At 33.7% G+C, this 25,403-nt stretch overlaps 1 protein-coding gene across 1 annotated transcript in view; it reads left to right on the top strand.

Annotated features, from left to right (window-relative positions):
* The window catches only part of Glrb (glycine receptor beta), an 83,923-nt gene that overhangs the window by 22,074 nt on the left and 36,446 nt on the right, over positions 1-25,403 (top strand). The window contains exons 2-3 of the mRNA XM_027926678.2: positions 16,849-16,955; positions 18,578-18,645. Of these exons, the coding sequence (XP_027782479.1) occupies positions 16,849-16,955; positions 18,578-18,645 (175 nt within the window). The remainder of the gene's footprint in view (positions 1-16,848; positions 16,956-18,577; positions 18,646-25,403) is intronic.

Here is a 25,403-nt window from a genome sequence, read left to right as displayed (position 1 = left end):
TTTTCCACAACAACCGCAAATTTTGCATTCCTACCAACTGTGTGCGCGAGGGTTCCGATTTCTTCATATTCTTGCAAACAAGTATTTAATTTTTTTGGTTTTTGATAACAGCTATTCTAATAGCTGTGAGGTGAAAACTCATTATGTTTTGAATTTGCATTTCCCTGATTAGTGACATTGAGCATCTTTTCATAGATAATGTTGGCTGTTTCTGTGTCTTCTCTCAAAAAATGTTTAAGTCTTTATTACTTTTAAAAACAGGTTATTAGGTTTTATTATGATTGTTGTTGTCATCATTATTGAGTTGTAGGAGTTCATCATATATTTGGGGAATTAATTTTTTATTAGATATGTGGTTTACAGATATTTTCTTCCATTCCTTAGGCTATATTTTCAGTGTACTGACTCTTTTGCTGTGCGACAGTTGTTAGTTACACTTGTCTAATGTGACTTTTGTTGCCTATGCTTTTGATATAACATAATAAAATCATTGCCAAGAACAGTGTCTTAAATGCCTTCTCTTATGTTTTCTACTGGAGATCTTACAGTTTCAGTTCTGTGTTTTTGGATTGATATTGTGTTTGTTTTAAGAGAAAGGTACAGTTTCACTTTTTGCTTAGACCATTTGTTAAAGAGACTGTTTGTTTCCCGTAGTGTATTCTTGGCCTGCTGTTGAGGATCAGTTGACTATATATTCTGGAATTATTTCTGAGCTATCTATTTGATCCTTTGGCCTACATATCTTTATGCCAATACCATACTGTTTTAATTACTGTACCTTTATGTTATACTCTCAATTTGGGGAATGTGATGTCATAAGCTTTCTTCTTTCTTAAATTGCTTTGGCTATTTGGAGTTGGCCCTTTGTGCTACCATATGAATTCTAGAATTGATTTTTTCTATTTCCATTGGGATTTTGAATTGAATCTGGGATTGCATTGAATCTGTAAATCTCTTTAGGTAGTTCAGATATTTTTAAAATGTTAAAGTTTCTAAATCATAAACATGGAATGTCTTTCCATTTTATTGTGTCTTTGATTTCTTTTTCATCAGTGTTTTATAGATTTCAGTGTAAATATCTTTCATTATCTTAGTAAAAGTTGTTTCTAAATATATTATTCTTTTTGATGCTATGGTAAATGGGATTGTTTTCCACATTTTCATTTCATGGAGTTGAATCATTGATGTATGGGAAAGCAACTGGTTTTTGCATGTTGATATTGTATCCTGCAACTTTACTGAATTTATCAGTTTTAACTGTGTGTGTGTGTGTGTGTGTGTGTGTAGTCTTTAGAGTATGTTATAGATAATGTCATGTGGTATGCAAAGAGATATTTACTTTTTCAATTATTATACTTTTTACTCTCTCTACAGTAGGACTTTTAGTACTATGTGGAATAGAAGTAATAAGAGTGGACATTCTTGTCTTGTTCTTGATTTTAGCATGAAATCTTTCAATTTGTAATCATTGAGTATGACTTTAGCTATGGAATTTTTATGTATGGCCTTTATTATACTGAGGTAATTTCATACTATTATATTGAGGTAATTTCATTCTATTCCTAATTTGTTAAACATTTTTTTAATCATAAAAGAATGTTAAATTTTACTAGATGCTTTTTGTGCATCCATATGATTAGATAATTTTTATCTGATTCTTATTGGTGTGGGCAATGTGTACATTAATTGATTTGGTATAAACTCTCCTAGCCTCTCAGGGATAAATGCCACTTGGCCATGGTATATGACTTAGAAAGTCTTAGTGTTTTGGAAGATTTTGATAATGATTGTCTTTAATTTTTCTATAAATGTTTGCTAGAATTTGCCAGCAAAACCACCTCTTCCTGGGTTTTTCAAAATATTTTTTTAGGTATAGTTGGGCACAATACCTTTATTTTATTTGTTTATTTTTATGTGGAGCTGAAGATCGAACCCAACTAGTTATAGGTTTGTTTAGGTTTTCTCCTTCTTCATGATTCAGTGTTAGTATGTTGTATTTTGCCTAGAATTTTACCCATTTCTTCTAGGTTAGTTAGTTCATAAGTAAAGTTTCTCTTATAATTCTGTGCATTTCTTTGACATCAGTTGTACTGTTTCTTCTTCTAATTCTGAGTTTATATTTTGAGTCTTCTCTCTTTTTACTTTGTTGTTCTAGTTAAGAGTTTGTCAATTTTGTATATATTTTATATAAAGCTAACTGTTCTGTTGTTTTTTTTCTATTCTTTATTTCATTTTTTTCTGCAAGTCCTTATTATTTCCTACTTTCTGATACCTTTAGATTTACTTATTTTTTTTCTTTTTTCAGTTCTTTGTGTGTACTGTTGGGCTATATATTTGAGATCTTTATTCTTTTTAATGTAGGCGTTTACCACTATCAACTTCTTTTTAAGTGCTGCTTTATTTATTTATCTTTGCTTTCCATGTCTTCATATATTGTGTTTCTGTTTATCTGAAGAACGTGTTTCTAATTTTAATTTTCATTTATTCTTTGATATCTTGTTTGTTCAAAAGTATTTTCTTTAATGTTCACACATTTGTGAATTTTCCAATTTCCACTTAGCTATTGATTTCTAATTTCATTCCATTGCAGATGGAAAAGACACTTATGTTATCACTCTTCTTAATTTGGTTAATATGACTTTTTCTTTGTAAATGTGGTATATATACATAATGGAGTTTTACTCAGCCATAAAAAGAACTGAATTATGGCATTTACAGGAAAATGGATAGAACTAGAAAACGGCATGCTAAGTGAAATAAGCCAGACTCAAAGTAAAGGGTGGTATGTTTTCTTTCATAATCTTCTAGCAAAGAAGCTAGAGAGGGGAAAAAAAAGAAAACAAAAGGAACATTGTGAAAATAGGACTAAGACCAACAGAGTAGAGGGAGAGCACCACGGGGGACAGAGGAAGGGAGGGAGAGAAGAAGCACAGGAGAATGAAGTAGACCAATGTATGATATGAACATTTGAATATATCACAGGAATCTCATTATTTTGCTTAATTAAAATACACCAATAAAAATTTTTAAAAAAATTATTTTTGGACCCTACATTTGATCTATCTTGTATGTTCCATGTGTGCTTGAGAACAATGTATATTCTGTTATTAGATAAACTGCTGTGCATTTGTTATGAGTATTTATTCCATAGTGTGGATTAAGTCCACATTTTTGTTGATTTTCTGACTAGTTGTTTTATCAGTTATTAAAAGTGTAGTATTGAACTCTCCTACTATTATGATATTGCTATTATTCTCTTCTGTTCTATCAACATTTTCCTTGTATATTTATGTGCCTCTGTGTTGGATACCTATATATGTATTATTATTATTATACCTGGCATATTGGCTCTGTTTTTCTCTGTCTCTTATGACAGTTTTTTTAATTTAAAATCTATTTGATTTAATATAAATACAGTTTGCCCTGCTCTAGTTTAGTTACGATTTACATGGAATAAGTCTCTCTAATTCATCACTTTCAACCTATGTGTGTGTTAAATCTAAAATAGACCCCTTGTAGAGAACTATGGTTGAATAGTTTTAAAAATCCATTCATCTGTTCTGTATCTTTTGACTGAGAAATTACAGCCATATATATAGATTTAATAATTAATGGGGGGGGGGAATGTGCTATTATCGCTTGGTAAATTGTGTTGTCTTATTTCTTTATTCTTGTTTTCTTCTCTTGCTCTCTCTGTGTGTGTATGTGTGTGTGTGTGTCTGTGTAAATGAGAGGGGGGATTGTATTCATGTGATTTTTGTTCTTTTTTTGTAACTTCTAAAGGTATTTTCTTTTTGATCATTAAAGTGGCTTAGAACAACATTTTAAGTATTTAAATGTTTTCAATATTTTACAGTCTATGTAAACCTGATGATGACATTAATAACATAAATGATTCCACGGTTTACTTTTTCCCTCTCATTTTGTCAGTGATATCATTAGCTTGTTTTGTATTTAAATAGCTATTTTTGATACATAAGTTTTATATTAAAGTTAAAATGATTCACCCACTCATATTATAGTAATACAGTCTATATATTTCACTTTACCAACAAGTTTTACACTTTATTATGCTGTCATGTCATGTTTAGTGGTCATTCAATTAAAAGAACTCCCTTCAGCATTTCTTGTAAGGTGTTTCTAGTGATGATTAACTTCCTCAGTTTTTCCTTGTCTGGAAAAGTCCTCAAATTTCTTTCATTTTTGATGGACAGTTTTTCCAGGTATAGTATTCTTGTTTGGCAATATTTGGTTGTTTGTTTTTGTCATTGTCTTTTTTTCTTAGAGCACTTTGAATATATCATCTTACTGCCTTCCGGCCTGTAGGGTTTCTCTAAAAAATGTCGTGATTGTTATATAGAAGTTTGCTTTTTCATGACAAGATGTTTTTATCTTACTACTTTCACAGTTCTTTGTCTGTCTCTTTTGACAATTTGATTATAGTATGCATAATACTTAATTTTAGGTATCAACTTAACTGGATTAAGGATCACCTAATGGTAAAGCATTATTTCTGGGTGTGTCTCTGAGGGAATTTTAAAGGAAATTGACATGTGAATTATTGGACCAAGTTAGAAAGATCTGCTCTCAAAGTGGGCAAGCATCATCCAATCTTCTGGAACCCAGGAGAGAATAGAAAAATCAGTGGAAAGGACGCGAGTTCTCTCTCTGTCTCTCCTAGAGTGTCCTTGGACATCAGAATTCTAGGCTCTCTGGCCTTTGGTTTCTGAAACTTACACCCAGTTCCCAAGATTCTTGGGTCTTCAACCTTGGACTGAAAGTTAACATCATCAGAGTCCCTGTTTCTGAGATTTTCAGGCTTAGACTGAGAGATGTTTAGTATCTCTCAGATGAACCAGTATCCCTGGTTCTCCAGCTTGCAGATTGTCTGTTTTAGGATTTCAGCCTCTATAATAGTATGAGTCAATTCCCTGAGATAATTCCCTTTCATATATCTATAGGATCTATATCTCTCTGTAAAAGTGTATATCCTATTGATTCTGTCTCTCTGGACAATCTTTATGAATATAATGTATCTTAGGGTATATTTCCTAGGTTTTTTTTTTTTTAATTTAGGATTCCTGGATCTGGATATCCAGTTGAAGAATTTTAATGGTTATTTCTTAGAATAAGCTTTCTGGTTCTTTCTTTTCCTTTTGGAGCATCCACAATGCATGTGTCTACTTGATGTTGCCTGTAGGAAAGACCGAAAAAAACAAAGTGTTTTACCTACTATACTTCGCATTGACTACTATACATCTGATAACAGATGTGTGAGTGTGTGTGTGTGTGTGCACGTGCACACACACGTGGGCATGTGTGTGTGAGGGGGCAGCCTGGTTCTCCAGTAGGCACCAGCTACCTATCCTGTAATTTAATTGTGACACTGTCTTTCTGGATATGGTATCAAATTCTACAGCTTGAGGGTTCTAAGAGGAAGATACCCTCCTCTTATTCAGATGCTAATTACAAGGCCTAGGTTGTCACTGATATTTCTGATTAACAGCTGTATCTCAGGGTTTCATTGGTCCCCTTTTGGGATTCAATTAATTCCCTAAAAGCAGCTTATAATACTCAGAGAAACACTTTCATTACACTTACCCAATTATTAAAAAGGAATATTGATGAGAATGCAAATGAAAGAGATGCATAGAGCGAGGCATGTGGAAAGTGGCAGGGAACTTCTGTGGTATCCCCTGATATACTACCCTCTGAAAGACATATTCAGCTAATCTGGAAACTGTCCCAACCTAGTTCTTTTATTTTTTATGGAGATTTCATTACACAGGCATGATTGATTAAATCACTGGTCATTGGTCATCAATTCAAAGTCAGCCTTTCTCCTCACACCTGAGGCTGTGTTGTGGTTGGTGCTAAAACCTGTAATCATAACTTTCTGAGAAACTGCTTATAACCTGAGGATATCCAGGGACTACCATCCAGCAGTCATGTCATTCCAAAGATTTTAGGCACTCTGCCAGAAAATGAGAATAAAGAATAAATACACACACACACACACACATACACACACACACACACTTGGTCTTCCCCATTCCCTGACTGCATGGACTGATCTTATACAGGAGAATATCTTTACTAATCAATTTGTTCAGCTCTTTGTGGGTTTCTCAAACCTTCCTGCTAGTGAAAAACCACTGTCCTTTCATCTTACTGCCCCCAGATGTCTAGAATATTTCAGGTCCTGTCTGCCCTCCAAGATAGATAGGTCAGAAGATAATCCCTCATATAGTTCTTGGAGAAGTTGGATCTTTGATCAACTTTTCCTTTCTTAGGGAGAATCAGGAAGCTGGTGTGTTTTTTTTACTTGCTCACTTTATGTTGACTTGGGAAGATTTGTTTTGAGTCCTGTATGCTGGTTCAAACAACCACTTCCTTTTCTAGAATCTTCAAGGGTTTAAGGATCTTAGACACTGTCAGTCTTCTGAGAAAGATGAGATAAAATCCATTCCTTGTGGTAATACCAGGAAAAGTTAGGATGTTAGATGTGTGGTCCAGCTGTTTCCCTCTTCAGGGTGAAGCGGACAGCTGGGGTTTACTGCTTCCTTGCTCTGCACCGAGCTGTGGCAAGTGCTGCGTGCTAGTCAAACTTTCGCTGTTATTTATTTATTTTTCTGTAACCCCCAGGACACTAGTGTATTCTGAACCCCATCAATGTTCCCACAGAAGAGAGACAGAAGCCAGTACTTCAGATAGAAAGCCCGCCTTTTTTAGAGAAATTGGGACACCACATACATCATCCAGCTTCTTTGCTTCTCTATGAGAAGCAATTTGCAGTGGATTCCCCCTCATCACTTTGTACTAGGCTGCAGTGAGGAATGTGGCAGGAGGGTGTCTCTCCCTTTCTTACTGGTTACATGTAGCTGATTTCATACTTTCCTGGGGTGCAGAAGACTCCAAACTAGTTTTAGACTTTCCACAAAGGACACTGATCCATGTATTGCTGTTGAATCTGTGACCATGGAGGGAAGGGAAATCTGGAGATTCCTGCTGTGTGGATATGTTGGTGTCACTGCTAGTCAAGCTTTGCAACATGTCCAATGCACTTGCTCGTCATTACTAGTCTACCTATTCCAATCTGCCTTCTACCTCTTTCTTAATCAAAAAATAGTACTCTTGTTAAATCTCATGGGGAGTTTTCATTCTCATCTTAACCTCCAGTGGTCACCTGGCCATTTTAACTAACCATTCCATGATATTTTATTTTTCCTTGAGTTTTTTTGATACCTCACCCTTCTGGATTTACCTCTTCTGGGGGAGTCTCTCAATTTATCAATTGTTGGCTTATCTTCCCGTATTTGCTCACATTTCATTTGAGGATTTTCCTAGTGTTAGAAATAATTAGTTTCTAGAGCTCCTCAGCTAAATCCAGTGTATAGCCAGGATTGAGAATCATTAGACAAGTTCTATTAAAACCAAGGTTTTAAATATTATTTTCATTTAAAATAATAACTGTTTTTTTTTTTTTTGATTCTCAAATGTATAACCAGATGTTAATGTGCAGGGCATAGAGTAAATACTCAAAATTTGTTAAGTGAAGAATGCCTAAAGTAAAAGAGAAATTTATCATTTTGGTGGCATAATTGATTAAAGTTTTCTGTGTTTTTAAGGAAGCTTAGTTTATTAGTCCATTTTCTGATGCTATAACAAACTATCTAGGAAGAGGTACTTTATTTTAAAAAGAGGTTTAGTTAGCTCAAGTTTTAGAGGTGAGAAGTCCAACTCACCACATTCAGCAAGACCAGCATTAATCTCTTCTTAGGATAATGCCCCTACGATCTAATTGTTTTTCCCTAAGCCCTATCTTTTAAAGTTCTACTTTGCCATGCTGGGAAACAAGTTTCCAGCACATGAGTCTTTGGGGATCACTCAGATCATAATCCAACCACGGGACTTAGTGTTTTGATGTTGTATGTTAACTTCTTTCATAGATAGACTCTGAGATGAAGATTTGCATGAAAGGGATTGCTTTGGGGAACAACAGCTCTTAATTATAAGCAAAGTGGTTAAAACACAGAAACAGTGTAGGTTTTATCTGAGTCAGTGGTCCATGCCACACGGAGCTTTGAATCTTAGATAGTCCTTCAGAGTTGTCTCAGTTCATAGAAAGGGACACAGCCATTTGCATCTCCATTTCAAACATTGGATACAGGCTGCCACAAGGCAAGACAAGTTACATCAGGCCTAGGGTTGTAACTGATATTTCTGATTAACAACTGTATCTCAGGGTTTCAGTGGTCCATTCCTTCTGGAAGGCTATTCCAGAAGAGACTTAGTTCCAAACCTTGAGCAACCAACATTCCTGGGAGAAGCCTCACTTCTGAAGGGACATCGTGATTGAGTAACACTGTATTCACTCTTGGTAGAATCAGATTATCAACTGAAGAGGATTTTAGAGACAATCTAATTTGAACCGTTAATTTCAAGGTAAGTGTACGGAAGCTCACAGTGATCTGCTTAACATCATATGGAATGGAGCTGCACCACTAGTCTCTTGAATCTTGGGAAATGTTTTTCAATTACACTAACACTTAACTTGGATGTGTGTGTGTGTGTGGGGGGGGGGGGGTTATCTTATAAACATTTTTCTTGGGCCAAGAAGGAAATATTTTATATTTGTACTATATGTAGAAAATTAAGGAAAAAAGATTCCATTACAATAGAATTAGAAGTTTTACTGTATATTTGTATTTGCTGGGCCAGATTAAACCCTGTTATGCAAATGGGAAGTGACTACACAATAATGTATTCTGTTTGGGTTGAGTTTTAAATATGATTCCTTATGCCATGTGGTTTGTATCTCAGGAGGAAATCAATTAGAATAAGTGAGAATGTATAATATTTTACACTATTTGAGAAACATACCATCTAAATAGGAGATACTTCTGCCATGTTGTTCAGAGAGTGAGTCATCTCACATGTGATATGAAGTTAAAAGTGACCAAGGTTAGCCTTCAATGGCCTTTGGAAATTGCTGGTTCAAAATCTAGCATCTTTCCAAATAAATGTTTCTACTTAATGAAAAATACTTTTATTTTAGCCATGAATGATGTAATGGTATAATTGGAGATATAAAAGATTTGATAATGTTTCCACAGGCTATGACAGTTCCTTCAGCCCAAATGGGGGATAAATAAAATGAACACTGAGGAAAACTGTTCTTAATTAAGATTCTTGGCCCATAAGAACCCAACAGACTTTGTCACACACATACACATACCATAAACACATTCTTTTAAAATAAATTTAGACTAAACTAATGGTATAAAAGTTATCACTTACTGTCTGTATTCATGACCTTCTATTCATAGTTTAATCCATGAAAATGAATGGAAAATAAATATGAAAGCTGTCAAAAGAGATGGCATGTTATGGGATAGATAGGAAAATACAAAGCAAATAAAATACTCTATAATAAGCTCACAATGATCTATATTCATAAATAATTACTGATATTTATGAAGTATTAAATTCTTTGAATGTCTATCTGGTTATCTCTCTACCTACCTGTATGTCTAAAAATTGTTCTGTGTAGATGTAAATGTCATGCTGAACTTTCAATAAGTTGATATGAACAGACCTGTGACAGGTTTTTTTTCATAAGCCTCAGCTATACACATTATCAAGACGTGACTCCTATATGATCACTTGCTTCCAGGTAAGACTATGGATTTTGAAATAAGAAAGTGTCATCCAGTTTCTTTTTTGCCCTTTCCAGCCGTGAGGAGTACTGGTCAGGAACTTTATAGACTATTCATAAATTTCAGTTAGCCTGGCATTTTTCTCATGATTAAACGGTCATATGCTTTAGGGAGGAAGACCAGAATGGGTTAAAATGCCATTCTCATTACATCTTATAAAGGGTACATTTTTTTAATATGACGTCACTGTTGATGTTATTCTTGGTCATCTGCTCCGAGAGTGATTGTCAAGTTCCTCTATTGTAAAGTTACTCTCCTGTCTCCTTTTACATCCCAAACCATTTGGTAGGAATGAAGCATTACACTAAGGAGTGGGGTGTTCTGTTCCACTAATTTGAAAGCAGAGGTTCTATACCAGTTATTGGAATTCTGCCTGGGAGATGTGCTGTTTTTCCCCATTTATTTATTTATTTATTCATCTATGTTTACCAGTTTGGACTCATATATTTCTTTTTATACTTTGTATTATAATCCAGCACTATTTTATTTTGTCATCAAAATCATTCTGACTTTGACCACTGAGTATCCTGTCAGTTGACCTTTGTGTTCCACTTGGACATCTTACCATCATTGTGAGAGGTCACTGTAAAATACCTCTCCCCACCTTTCCTGTTTAAAATATTCTCTTCTCCCCTAACTTTATAGGATATCAGCTTTTAAAAAAAACAGTGAATAATAAAGTCATTGTTGCCACTATTTGCAGTTGTATTTTTTTTCTTTGATATGATTTCTTTGTGAGTTCCTTTAGTTTGGTATTCAGAAAGGCATCTACCATCTAAAGGCTCACCCAACAAAGATCCTTTGTGTTTTCTTATATCTTCTGGTGTCTGGGAAGAACAATTAGCATTTACCAAGGCCTCCCACAGAGTTAGCATCTCTTCTATGTGAAGATGAATGATTATATCTGTTTCTTTGAAGAATGGTATCTTAAATTAGTCCACAGATATAGGACTCCCAAAGAATTGCAAACCTTGTGTACATTTTTTCAGGGAAACATGGGTTTCATTGGATTCTCAGATGTGTCTGTCACCTAACAAAAGAGGTAAAAAGTCATTTCCTTAGAGCAGAAAGAAAATACTACTACCTATACGCTTTGCATACCTTGTTCTTCCCTTATGTCTGTGGCTTTGTGGTTACTTTCACTTATGTCCAGAGGAGCCCCCACCCCTAGTTTACTTACAGTGCCATATAACACACTGCATTCAGGTCTGAGAGTTCCTGTGACCACAGTTGGTGCATTTATAACTCTGAAAAAAAATCAATCCCTTTAGACTTAGACTTTTGGTTTGAGGGAGAAGATTAAGACAATATGCTCATACAGACTTGTTTTGAAATAGTCACTAAAGGGTCATGCAAAAATAAGAATATTCTAGAGTTGAAGGAAAATTCAGCCTTCCCCCTTTACAAAGAAATTTCTGGATTTTGCCCTCAGTGCTGGAAAACATTATATCATGCAGCTATACAGCCTGACACATTCCTTGCATAACTTTGCATATTAGTAATGACATTGGTTGAAGTTTAGGCAAGTGAACAAAAGCGGACTGGTTGTAAAAAGGCTTTTGATATGAAACATTATTTTCTCTAGTCATTTGATCACTTTGTCTTAGTAGAGTAAGTTATTTTCTTAAATTAGTATCATATTCTCAAGAAATAAATCCTTTGTGATAAATTAGAATTGTTAGATTTCTTGAAATCAAACATAATAATGTAGTCAAATGGATAAAGCATTGGACTGAGATTCAGAATATGAAGATGTTAATAATGGACCAGGCATTAAGTGTGTGACCTAATCAAAGTCGTTTAACTCTTCTCCTTCCTGCTCATTTTGCCTAGATGATATCACTTTCGAAATTGTAAGGCATTTATATATAGTAATTTGCAGGCATAGCTATGTTCATCTAATGCTTAAACATTTTCAACAGTAGAGATAGATGATTGTGATTTTAATACTGATAAACTAAAAGATGTGATTTCTATTTTTTTTCCTTAGGTGGGAAAGAATCCAAAATTCATGCTTGTGAATATAAACTACATGGAATTCCATTTAACTTTTAAAGTCTCTGAATTTCTAATATGAAAGTTGATTAAATATTTATGTCAGGTTACCTGCAGCAGAGTCATGGAAATTCAAATCGACACAAATAAAGAATAGAAGAGAAGGGGCTGTGTGATACTTGATAAAAAAAAAACTCTTGGGTTTTTTTGTTTAATTTTCTACAGATTTTGTCAACTGGGGCATAGTTTTGTTGTTAACAAACACACATTTGTTTTTAACCACAGGGAGAAATAAAATTTGGAAGTGGCTAGTATAATGCTGAGCATTTGAAGAATAGGCCAATCCATATTCTCAGTACCAATGATTTAAAAAAAAATAATTAGTAAGACTAATTGTTTTAGTCAGCTTTCTTTGCTGCTGTGAATAAAAAGACCTGACCAGGAAAACTGTAGAGGAGGAAAGGTTTATTTAGGGGCACACGGTTTCAGAGGTCTTAGTCCTTGGAGGGCCAGCTTCATTTCTCCGGGCTTGAAATGAGGCTGAACATCATGGTGGAAGAATGTGGCACAGAGAAGCAGCTCCTAGGATGATCAGAAAACAGAGAAAGAGAGAGACGCCACTCAACAGATACAAATATATTCCCAAAGCCACACCCCAATTCTCTCTTCCTCTAGTGGTACCCTGCCATTTCAGTTACAACTCACTTAATCCCTATCAGGGAATTAAATCACTTGGATTAAGACTTTTACAACCCGATTATTTCTCCTCTGAACCTTCTTGCATTGTCTCACATGTGAGCTTTTGGGGGACACCTCACATCCAAACCATAACACTAATAGAACCCAAAGCACATATATAAACCCTAATTAAATATCTCTCTGGATGACATCAAATAAAAATTACTGGAGGCCTTTTCTTGGGACCCAACTTCTGATTCTGATTGTTACCCATTCCAACAAAATGGGTAACAATCAGAATGGAGCCACTCACAATGAAGTCCCACATTGCCAAACTAACTGGGATAGGAAATTGGGGATACAAAAAAGATATACTGATTCTTAAAGGAAGTGCCCAGGAGTCACTAAAATGCAGGAGACATCTGTGAACCACTGAAATGCAAGAAGGTGCTCATAAACAGTACAACTCCTGATCAACCCAGGTTATGACCTTGGTCTGCACCCTTGACCCCTATTCTTGTCTGCAAAAGTAACAGAAGGGCAGTGGACAAGTAGGGGGAAAACTGGCGTGAAATTGCTTAACCTCTCCCCAGTTTAACCTCTAGTCCAGCCACTAGCCAACCCTTCCTCTAAAAAACCCCAAACCAACAGGTTGCTGGGGTGTTTTTTTTTTTTGGTTTTTTTTTTGAGGCGCAGTGTTGGGGATGGGTACCCAGGATTGAACCCAGGGTTGTTTAATCACTGAGCCAAGTCCCCAGCTAAATTGCCAAGGCTGGCTCTGGACTCATGATCCTCCAGCCTCAGTCTCCCAAGCCACTTGGACAATAGGCATGTGACACCAACCTGGCAAGGTTTGCTGCTTCTTATTAAGATAGCACATGTTCTCCCTTGCTTGTGCTTCCACATTCCTAAGCAAACCTCTGTCTAGGCCTGATTGGCACATGCTCAATTTCTTTGCCTTTACTTATGCCAAAAACCCTGCTGGTCCTGAGTCCAATTCCCCTTCTTTCTGGGAACCCCTGGGATCCTTCTTTAGAGACACCTCTTCTGTGACAAAACTAGAGGTTTATTTTCCTTCCCAAGAAATTAGTATTAAAGATTACTGTCAATTTCCTAAACAGGTTGGTTTCAGTTGCCATAATAATAAATGCCTTTTGCCTTAATCCTTATACAAAAAAAGTAATTTGAAGTAATCTGCTGTTAATCAATTGTTTTTCTATTACTCTGACCCTTTGTCCCTCATGTAGAGAAAAATAACTCTGAAATGAACAATTTACCTTGTTTATTTATTTATTTTTTCCACTTTCTTCCTATCTACCCAAGAAAATCGTCTCTGATGAATTCTTTGGAACATTTATGTTATTATTTTATTTTGCAATGAAGTGTTGTCTGATTCTATAGTTGAAAATAAAATCAATTAAGATGTTAAAACTCAGTTGTTGTAATTTTGTCCTTTGACAAATGTTAATAAGAAGATAGATTTAATTTCATTTCCTTTAGGTCAGCATTACTTGGAATGAGAATCCTAACTAAGAATAGCCAATATTTATTCTCTCTCTCTCTCTCTCTCTCTCTGTATATGTATGTGTGTGTGTGTGTGTATCTGTATGTTGTTTTGCTTTTGCTTTTGATGATGCTTGGGGAACCCAGGATCTCATGTATGCTGCGCAAAGTATTCTATCACTGAATTACAGCCCCAGTCTTATTCTACCATCTTAGAAAAATCCCTTAATCTTTCTGTGTCTCAGTTTCTTCATATACTATGTACTCTTTCATTTTATTTACTTAACTCCTGCTCTCTCCTCTACCAATCTGGCTTCTTTCTTTCTCTCCATGATGTTGAAATTTACTGGGAAAAGTTGGAAGATGTAAAGTACTTGAACCACTGTGTATTTAATACTAAGCAAAAACTATGGAGAACCATAAAAGTATGGGAGTCACCTGTTCCTCAATAACCATACTGTTTGCATTGTAGTTAGTACTTTACACAGATATGAAAAAAAGTTACAAAATAATTGCAAATGGTATATTTATTAGTTTGTGTTCATTGGTATAAGGTGCCATGACTGAGGAAAAATTTTAGAAAATTGATGTTTTAAAACAATTTTAAGGACATTGGGGACAGTTTTGGTGGTATGTGCCTATAATCCCAGCGACTTGGAAAGCTGAGGCAAGAGGATAGCGAGTTCAAAGTCAGCCTCAGCAACTTAGAGAGGCCTAGGTAACTTAGTGAGACCTTGTCTCAAAATAAAAATACATAAAATGGGCTGGGGAATTTTAGCCCTCCTGGTTTAATCCCTGCTATAAATAAATAAATAAATAAATAAATAAACAAACAAATAAATAAACAAACAAATAAATAAAACATTGTGTTTAGAGCAGCATGATGGAAAGTATAAATCTTAACATTCAGGGAACAAGGATCAATTCTGTACCAATGCATGGAGGAAAGATGAAATTTGCTGCTGAATTAGAAGGCTGGTATTTGAATTTGATATAGCTTATAGGTAGAAAAAAAATTAGGCTAGGAAGTTCTACTCTACAAAAATTGGTGTTAATTATTTATGTTGTTTTTTCCTTGCTTTGAAGACATATAAAGGATTTTATATCAGGAGGCACAATAACAGGCTAATTGATCCAATACAAGTGCATTTCATAATCAATTCTGTTTCCTCATTTGAATGAGAAAACTTCAAAATGTGATAGGTTCAAACACCAGTTTGCATCCAGTTTCCAGTTTCACCACATACTCTCCTTCTCTGTAGAGCTTCCCATCTTTTGAAGGAATCACAATGGGCTGTAAGGAGGTTACAGTTTCACCTGCAATGAAATAGAAAATGTCATTACCAGTGCTGAAATCCCTGAAGCTGTGATGTGGAAGCTGATAGGGACATAGGAAGCAATTTTAAAAAATCTACATAAGCTCCTGAACCTTTGGGATTTTAACTAATTTATTTTCATTTTTGATTTAATGTTTTACACTCTGAGTCATTTCTATTTGAAAGAGTTGTCTGTATCAAATCATAGTCATTTTAGATTTTTAAATAAACTTTGTGCTGTCATATTTCACCTGTAGTGGTTGCTCGTATCCAAAAATTGTATGATAATTAAGTCAGAATAAAATTTCCTGATAGGAAAGAGTTGATTTCAGTACAAAGCCAAGCCTGTTGCAACAAAGTTTGCTTCACACAAATTAACATAGTTTATGAAATTAAACCTTTTTGCCTTATAAATATATATAGGCAATGCTAGATACTCTAAGAATAGTTTTAATCTTCTTTGTGATTGTCATGAGCTTTTTAAATTTTGTTTTGTTTTTTTTTTGGGGGTGGTGGTGGAAATTGATTATCCAACAAAACATTTTGGTGGTTAAACAAACCAAACCAAAAACAAAACCAAAAAAATTTCCCTTGGCTTCTGAGGGAAGCCTTTCTCTTTTATATAAGTTCTCTGAAGCAACCACCTATTTAGTCATGTCTCATTATTCAAAGAGTTAAAATAGCAAAAGTTAAAATAGGAAAACATGGCAGGTTTTTTTTTTTCTTTTTAATAAAAAGCTAATGATAATACATTCAGTAAATGAATAGCTAGTTATGTCTTATAGCTCTGTAGAGCATTTTCCTCCCATGACCTAACTATCCCCCCATATATACACACACACGTGTGTGTGTGTGTGTGTGTGTACTTTTTATTCTTTTTTTTTTTTTTTTTTTTTTTGGTGGTGGTGGGGGGAGGCACCAGGGATTTAACCCAGGGTTGCTAAACCACTGAGCCAAATCCCTACCCCTTTTTATTTTGTCTTTTGAGACAGGGCCTTGCTAAGTTGCTGAGGCTAGCTTTGAACTTGTGATCCTCTTGTCTCAGCCTTCCGAGCCACTGGGATTATAGGTGTTTGACACCACGCCTGGCTTGGACTACTATATATAACTCAGTAATCAGAACATTCACTGTGTCTTGAGAAATATCACTCTATAAATGTTGGCATGATTGTTTTTATGAATTCTTAGGCTACATCACTAGCTATAATATCTCATAAAATGACCACTCTCCTTTGCTTAAGCAGAAAGTTAATAATATGTGTTGTTCAAAACTGTTCTTGGCTCTTTTTGACTTAATGGGTTGACTCTTTTGTGCTTTCCCAGATTTTGATTGTGGGTTGTTTCAGGATAAGTAAGGATATCTGATTATTAGAAGTGACTTGGAGTTTTTAGGCCAGTGTTTTGAGCATTTAGTAAAGTAAGTGCTAAAATACTTTGTTGTTATTTTTATTTTATATACAAATATCTCTTGGGCTTCTTAAAATATTTGCTACTGCTCATTCACTTGTATTTGGAAAAGCCCTGTCATAGCTGTGAATTTGTCTTAAAAAAGCCAAATCTTTTATCCCGTTGAAAACAACCCATTTCTGTTGCTTGTTGTTTCGTACTCATAAAATTTTCTTTTCTTTCTCTTATAGTCAGCAATCAGCAGAGGATCTCGCAAGGGTACCTGCCAATTCCACTAGCAATATCTTGAACAGACTATTGGTCAGTTATGATCCTAGGATAAGACCAAATTTCAAAGGTTTGTTGCCTGCCTGCCTGCCTCTAAAAAGAAACTCTTCATTCTTTATAAGTTTAAAAATACATTTTTGTGATATACAAAACAATATGATTTCAAATTGACATATAACTGTACTGTAATATGCTTTTAAGTTCAGAGCAATTTAATGCTGACATAGTCAATGATAAGCAATTTTAAGAGTTTAATATGGTTCTTAGTTTAAGAAAATAAAAAATGATGTACCGTGAAGAGGCTAATTCATATAATGGATTTTTTAAGTAATAATGGATTTTCTAAGATTTTCTGTGTATTCTTAACTTTAGTGGTTAAAAATTTTTAAGTTGCATACAGCTCTGGATTTCATTTACAGACACAAAAGTTATAATCTGTAGAACAATCATTTACCCATTTAGAGAAAAAAGAGCAGTTCTGATATTTACGTAAGTTCTCTTTTACTTTTGTTAGTGTTTCACATTGATTAAAAAAAATCTCTTTTTGCTGAAAAAATGGCCATATGGTTTTTAAAACATGTTAACTTTATGAATAAAAGTGACTACATGTTCTACAACAGAGATTATTTTTATTCCAACAGAATATTATCATTTATTACACATTTCAAGAACAAAAACTCTACTTCAATAAGTAAAAGTCATGAGTAGATTGTATATTTGTATATTCACCCCAACATTTTTCTTTAATCCTCTTGATGAATTAGGGAAAACTATGTGGAAAAAAATTTCCTCTGGAAAACTATAATTCTTATTGTTGGTTAAGGACAGGTATTAATGTAGATCAGATTAACATTATAAGGCTTGATATTTTTTTCTCCTTTGCAGAAAAATGGTCTGCAGCTGCTTCTAGTCAAGTGAAGTTATACAACTATGTTGTAAAAACAGGGGGGTTTGTTCATTACCAGAACCTATTCAGTTACTTTCAACAACCGCCATGGTCTGGGTTGTCACATGTCCACCATATATTGATTCCCCACCTGGTTTTCATCAGGCAGTGGTTATGTGGCTAAAAGGCTAAATTCACATTTTCTCTTTGATAGCCCAAACAGCAGTCACAATGATTTGAAAAAAAGAGAAAGAGTTGCAACATTATACCTTAGTTCTCACTCCATGAACTTTCAAATTATTTTCAAACAGGTCAGTCAGAAATCTTTATAATGGTTCTGTTACACATCTTGTTAACTTTGCATTTTCATGAATTAAAAATTAAACTATAGTCATTACAAGTAAAAGTTATTGAATAGTATTATGCCATTTGATTTAAAAATCTGGAATAATTAGAAAAATTAAAAATGAACTATTTTAAAAATGATTTTTAAAAGAATAATTTGCATTTTCATAGAGCTAAATGCAGTAGGCCAATTGAAGCATTTTTTAAAAGTTAAATATATTTTCTAGAGTTTTGCAAATTAGGAGAAATATTTCTGAATATCAAACATTATAAAACACAACTCATTTTTATTTGTATTATGATCCTTACTTAGAAAAATATTTTAATATAGTTGTGAACATATTATAGTAAGACCATAGATTTTGCATCTCAGTGTGGATGAAAAAATACCATATCAGGAAGATTCTGATCAAGTTTTTTTTTTTATAAATACTAAATATATTCTTAATTTTTATTCATAGGCATTCCTGTTGATGTGGTAGTGAACATTTTTATTAACAGTTTTGGATCCATTCAAGAAACAACAATGGTAAGATGACAGTTTAATATCTTTGTCAAAATTTTAGAGTAAGTACAATTATTTTAGAGTAAGTACAATTAATTTTAGTGTAATTACAATTATAACTGAAAAATAAGGAGTCACTGTAAGGAAAATATGTGTTCTTAGTATAAATATCTGAATTCCCAGGTTTTGTTAAGCTAATGACTATATACTTTTGCAATTCAAATTTAACCTTAGTGTTGCACTGAAACTTAAAGTTTTGCAAAAATTAATGTATTCTCCCTGAAAAGCTATGACTTGCTGTCATTTGGGAAAAGGATTTATGTAATAAAAACTCTTGAGCAACAGTTTTTTTTTTCTTTCTAATATGTTTATATGTGTGAGCCTCCAAAAATGCTTTACATATTCACAGTTTTTTCTTACAGTTTCCAGAGGAGAAACTTTGTTTACTCTGAGATGCTAATTTAGTGATGTGTGGAGCAGGGAACTGTGAGAAGCAAAGAGGAAAATTTATTTTCATAAAATAGGTACCAGAACTCTCTGAAAAGATAGAGAACCAAGGCAAAAAGGCAATGGAAAGACAGATGAAGGGTGAGAAATGGTGACTAGGCTACCCCCTCTCGGAGAAAATAGAGAAGAAAGATTTGGGAGACTGCCCTTTGCCCATGATGATTTATATTTTAGGGACAAAGACCTCTATGTTTCCTGAATGTTGTATAATATAATTACCTCTAAGTTCTTAAAAGATATTCTAAGTATTGTTATTTTTTGTATATATTCCTTTAATTCCCTAATGGATGATAAACCTCTTAAAGTTAAAAGTAATATATTCTACTTTTGATTTTCCATAAAATATAGAAGATGCTAGACTATAGGTAATGAATACATATATAATTTCTTATATTAGCTAATATTGAATGAATAAATGAATGAATAATTTCTATTCTTAGCTTTTTTAAGTAAAAGGATTGCCATTCAAGGTTTTAGAACATTAGATCTATTCCCTTTTTGACATAACGATGTGCAGGTATGATACTTGAGGTGAGAGAAGGAAGACCCAAGGGTTTTTTTGTTTGATCGTTTGAGATAATTAGATTTTATACATTAAGTAGTCATACCAGTTTGGATAGTAAGGCTAATAAAAAATGGTTAGAGTACAGTATAATCTTTCCAGGAGTATTGTGAACTAGAGAAAGAATGATTTAAAATATTTACTTCTTTATTCCTAGTAGAAGCATAGTGATTATATGTTGTATTTAACTTATGATACTCATCAGTATATCTAATTGTGATATGAATGTTATTTTTAATTTTTATTTTGTAGGAGCACATATATAAGTCCCCAAAGAATTGCTATTCTTGGATAGTATGGAGATACATTTAGAGAATTATTTAAAAGAAGATTTTGGGATCAAATCCAAAGTTCACCTCCAGTGACTTTTTTGTTCATTTCAACGATATAGATCTACATTATTGATCACTAGAAGACTTCTCTGAAATAAGATATAACTGCCATATATCATTGAGGAGACTAACATAGCACTTGTTAATTGAAAACGTGCTTTGTATAAACACATTTCTATGTGAGAGTAAGAGATAACATTTCCTAAAGGCATAGTTTTAAGTGCATCAGTACATCTGTTTGATTTCCATGCTCCTCTCTGAACCCTGTACATCTTGCATGCCACCACTTACACCAACCTCAAACACCACTATAAAGATGTTGTGTCTTCTTGGGAATATCCCCACTGTTTACCTTGGTTGCCTCTGGAATCATATCTGAGGTGCAACTAATGCCAGGATCATTTTTCTTGTTTAAATTTATTCACATGAGTCAGAGCCCCACATGTGTCATTAATGTATTTATTCTTTTATAAATATGGAATACCTTCTAAGTATGAGGGACCTAAACTTCTCTAGGTCCCATGAGCAATTATGTGACTGTACTGAGTTGAATACACCTGGAAAAACAGATATTAGAAAAGGAAGAACTTTTTACAGATTGAGGATTGTAATAAATATTTCATCATTTCTAATAATCATATTCTCCTATACAGACCCAATATAGTAGCTTGTGGGAAAAAAAAATTATTCCTGGGTTCAGATTCTCACCATGGAAGCTTTGCCCATACTATTTAGTCCCATTTCCAGTGAGCTCTTATCCTCTAATCAGATCCTATTATGGCTATTTTCCTCATTTTGACCTATTTTTAATCCATCTCTTTCATCTCTAATTATTTTTACTTAAATATGATACTTTATATACTGTATATATTTTTTGTATATATTACTTTAATTCCCTAATGGACTATAAACCTCTTAAAGTTAAAAGTAATATATTCTACTTTTCATTTTCCATAAAATGTAGAAGATGGTAGACTATAGGTAATGAACACATAAATAATTTCTTATATTAGCTAATATTGAATGAATAAATGAATGAATAATTTCTATTCTTGGCTTTTTTAAGTAAAAGGATTTGCAGAACAAATTTAAACACTAGATTAATTTTGAGCATTACTATAGAGTATTAATTTTGGAAATTTTGGAGGGAGACCTTTCTCCAGAGGAGTTAAATTATTTATTTACTGTTTCTTTTGATCAGATAATCTGGATGAAAATTCGTCTATTCTACACCTCATGTTGGTGGACACAGCCTAAGTGTTAGAATTAGAACTATAGTCATCAAATAGACTTAAATATTTTGCTGTATCCTAATTATTATATTTTTGCTTTCAGTAATGTTTACTTCATATACCTCTATAAAATTTCATAGACTTATCTTGTGAGGATGTCAGATTTTATAGGTTTAATCCATAGATTTATTCAGCCTTGTTGCTTAATAGTTAGGAAAGGCACAAATTGCAGGTATATAAATAGCATTAAAATGTCTTCTAAGGTAATAATGATCTAGACAAAACTTGTTCTTCATGACTTGTTACACTGATCAGAATCAACAGTGAAGACTCAAGAGAGCAGCTCAAAAACACATTCATTCATGGGTAGAAATTATCATGAGAGGATGCCTTTAAAAGCAAACAAATAAATACAAAATAAGTACAAAAACAAAAATGTATAAAAAAAAGTTCCTCAAAAAGAGGGATTAGATTTGTCTAAGAACAGAATATTCATTCATGGAAAAATAATGGTGGACAGTATGTGAGTTTCTATCAGATAGAACTGTGCTTGGGTCTGTTGGATATCTGCTGTGTTACACCTTAAACAAAGGGGAAACACTACAAATTTAAAGCAATAGTATTTTGCCTGGCACTGTAACTATTCAGTGATAGTGACCCTATGCATTTGCAACTGTTACAATATTTCCCAAGAGAATCTAACCTTAAAGAAAGTGCTGAAGAAAATAAACCAAACTATTTATGGGTTTAACAGTAGTCTCATTGTATACTTGTGGCTCTATTTCTTAATAGCCTCCTAGAACTCTTCCTTAAAAGGATCATCTGAAATAAAGAAAATCCTAACATTTTGGAAATTTCAATATTTTCACAACATTTTCCTCTCCAGTCAGACTTTGTTACCTCAACAAGCAGTTGCTTATATGCTTATTCCAGAAAGCACAATGCAGAACACAGAGCCTGGGGGTAGATAGAACATTTAATTGCTACTAGTCAGGCAGCAGACAGACATGGAACAATTTACAAAGGGAGAGGTGCAACTCCTTTCTCCAGTGTTTAAAATTGATTATCAAACAACAAAGCATTCAAGGTAATCAGCATTGACATTGTGGTCAAGAAATCTTAGCCAATTACATTTGGAAAAATTCCTTCCCACTTACTTATTTTTGTTTTGAAAGCCAAATAATATTGGCTAAACTAAAAGTAATCTCACACAATTCACAAATTGTACTTGTGTAGTGGAGGAAACACTACATCCATATTCATATTATTTATGTGCTTTCATATCTCTGTGGTTATAAGCTCCTTTAGCCTGATTTTTTTTTTTTTGGCAGGGGTACTGGGGATTGAATCCAGGGGCACTTAATCACTGAGTCACATCCTGACCCCCAGCCCTTTTGATTTTTGATTTTGACACATGGTCTCACTAAATTGCTTAGGGTCTTGCTAAGTTGCTGAAGTTGACTTTGAACTTGTAATCCTCCTGCCTCAGCCCCCTGAGCCTCTGGGATTACAGGTGTGTGCTACCACGCCATCCTTCAGCCCGTTTTATGGTCTCATTCTGTAGCTTTATAGTTCCTATTTCTTATATCTGTATGTTCATTCACATTCTACTATATAAATTTTTTGTAAGGTATCAGTATTAATACTATAAGTGACATTTACTGACATTAATAGTAGGGTCACCCAAATTATCACATAAGTGTTACATCACAACTCAAAGTTACTAGAACAGTAACTTCTAATTTTATCAGCTTTTGTGGTGCTATCTGTGACAAATGAAGTAGGTGCATTCAAGACTGTGAGAAGAATGATTTGTTAGACTCTTGGTGGCATCTGCTCTATGTTTACAATATTTGTTGATTTTTCTATTCATTTCCTACACTGACTTGAGCCAGTGGGATTTTCATAAATGAAAATATGAACTATTGCACTCATGGGGAAAAATTGGGCATTATGGTTTATTGTAATAATCTATACACAGGCACTTTGTCTCATCAGAAATACATAAGAGCTCTTTCATAGAAATAAAAGGCTGTTTATGCAATCCATTTTCTTTCTTTAGTTTAGGCATGCTTTGTAATTATATTGAATTATTATTGCACTACAATTCATGATCCTGCCAGTCTTTCTGTGCCTTTTCGCTGCATGACTTTTTGTTTGTTTTAATAATAGACTTCAACTCATTTTGGGCAACACAGCTGTGCTTGTCAAGAAAAAAAATCATATTTGAGATCAGTTTAAAGAGCTCATTTCAAGTTCTTTGCAATTGCTCATCTTTGTTGTTGCAAAACAGTGTTTCTTTGTGTATATATATTTAAAATCTTTTCCTTAAAACATGTCTTAGTTTACTATTCTTTATATTTTGTTCCTTTTGCTATGAATTTTTAGCATGGTTTTATTTACTATAGAATATTAGACATATTTTCCCAGTTTTTAAAACATTTCTTCTGGTAAATTTTATTATACATCTCAGATATAAAATCATAAAACTTAAAATGACTTTATATTCATTTTATTCATATTATTAATCTTCAGGAATTATATTCTATGGTAGGCTGAATAATGGTCCTGCAAAAATGTCCATGTCCTAATCACCAGAACTTATGGCTATGGCGTTTGTCATAGTCAAAGAGACATGGCAGATGTGATTCAATTAATAACAGGGGAAATTATTCTGGTTCATCCAAGTGGGCCCACTTGTAATCACAGAGGCCCTAATAAGAAAGACACAAGGAGATCCAAGGCAGTAACAGTTGCTGTGATGAAGGAATCATAAAGGTGGAATGGTTTGAGGAGGGGACCACAGGTCAAAGGATTCAAGTAGAATTCTCTTGAAGATGAAAACAGCCAGGAAATATATTCTTTACTTAAAGCCTATGCAAGAACCAGATCTGTGCAAAGATACCTTAAATTTAGCCCAAGGAAATGGATTTTGGTCTTCTGAACTACAGAATATAAGATAATAAATTTGTAGTGTTTTAATTCACTAAGGTTTTGGTAATTTTGTTACAGCAGCAGTCAGAAACTAATATATATGCTGAGAGCAATATTTAATAATTTTTTATCCCAAATTCTCCTGTATAGGTGTCCTATTATATATAACCTTCTTCCTAGTCCTGCAGCAGGGTTTTGTGATCGTATCTAACTGTTTCCATACATAGAAATGTCAGACTAATCAGTTTTTCTTTAGTGATTACTAAGCCCTCTCCTTAAAGTTAATTCTCTAAGAAATTAAGAAAGAATAGATGTTTTGAGTAGTTAAAAATACTGCATTCCTATCCCTTTATCAAAGTTTTATTTTTTGGTATATCTGAAATTGAAAAATAACATAATTTTTATGGGTACTTTTATCTGTATCTTTTTTCTCCTACTTCTATTATTCAGGAGCATTGATAACTAAACTTCCTAAGTTAGAGTATTATATTAGTTAATGAGGAAGGATGAGAAATGCACATTGCATTTTTTCTTTTGAGTAATTATTTTATTAACTGTTTACAATAGTTGTTATCAATAGATAGGTGAAAATGAAATTAATAGTTTGAAGATGATAAACTTCTAACCTGTTAAAATGTCACAAAAGTCTTTTCTTCATTCAAATATTGTTACATGAATCCTGAGCACTTTCTGCACACTCAGTCCTATCAGGTCACTACTTACTATGGTCTCTTTGTGTCCCTCCAAATTTCATATCTTGAAATCCAATCTTTTGTGCAATAGTATTATCAGGAGCCATGTGAACGGGATTAGTGCCCTCAATTCAGAAGCTAGAGGGAACTTGTTTGCGCTTTTCACCATGTGAGGATACATACAGAAAGTGCCATCTATGAACAGTAGCTTTCACTAGACGTTGACTTTGGACTTCTCAGCCTTTAGAACTGTGAGAGATAATTTCACTTATAAATGACCCAGTCTAAAGTATTTTGTTATCATAGCAGGAATACAACTAACACCTCCACACAGGGTGTTTACAGTCTAGTGTGGCATATTGGCACTACCTGAGACATTCTTAACAAAAATGAGTTATAAGCGTAGGTATATAAAAATGTGAATATTTGTAAGGTGATATTAAGACATATTTAACTGAAAACTTTAAAAGTGATATTTTGAGTAAAATCGCTAAAATATCACTTAAGAGATTTTACTGGCATT

Source organism: Marmota flaviventris, chromosome 7 (assembly GCF_047511675.1).
Source record: "Marmota flaviventris isolate mMarFla1 chromosome 7, mMarFla1.hap1, whole genome shotgun sequence".
Classification (NCBI taxonomy): domain Eukaryota; kingdom Metazoa; phylum Chordata; class Mammalia; order Rodentia; family Sciuridae; genus Marmota; species Marmota flaviventris.
Note: the sequence above shows the minus strand (reverse complement) of the source record. Positions and strands in the feature narration are given on the sequence as shown.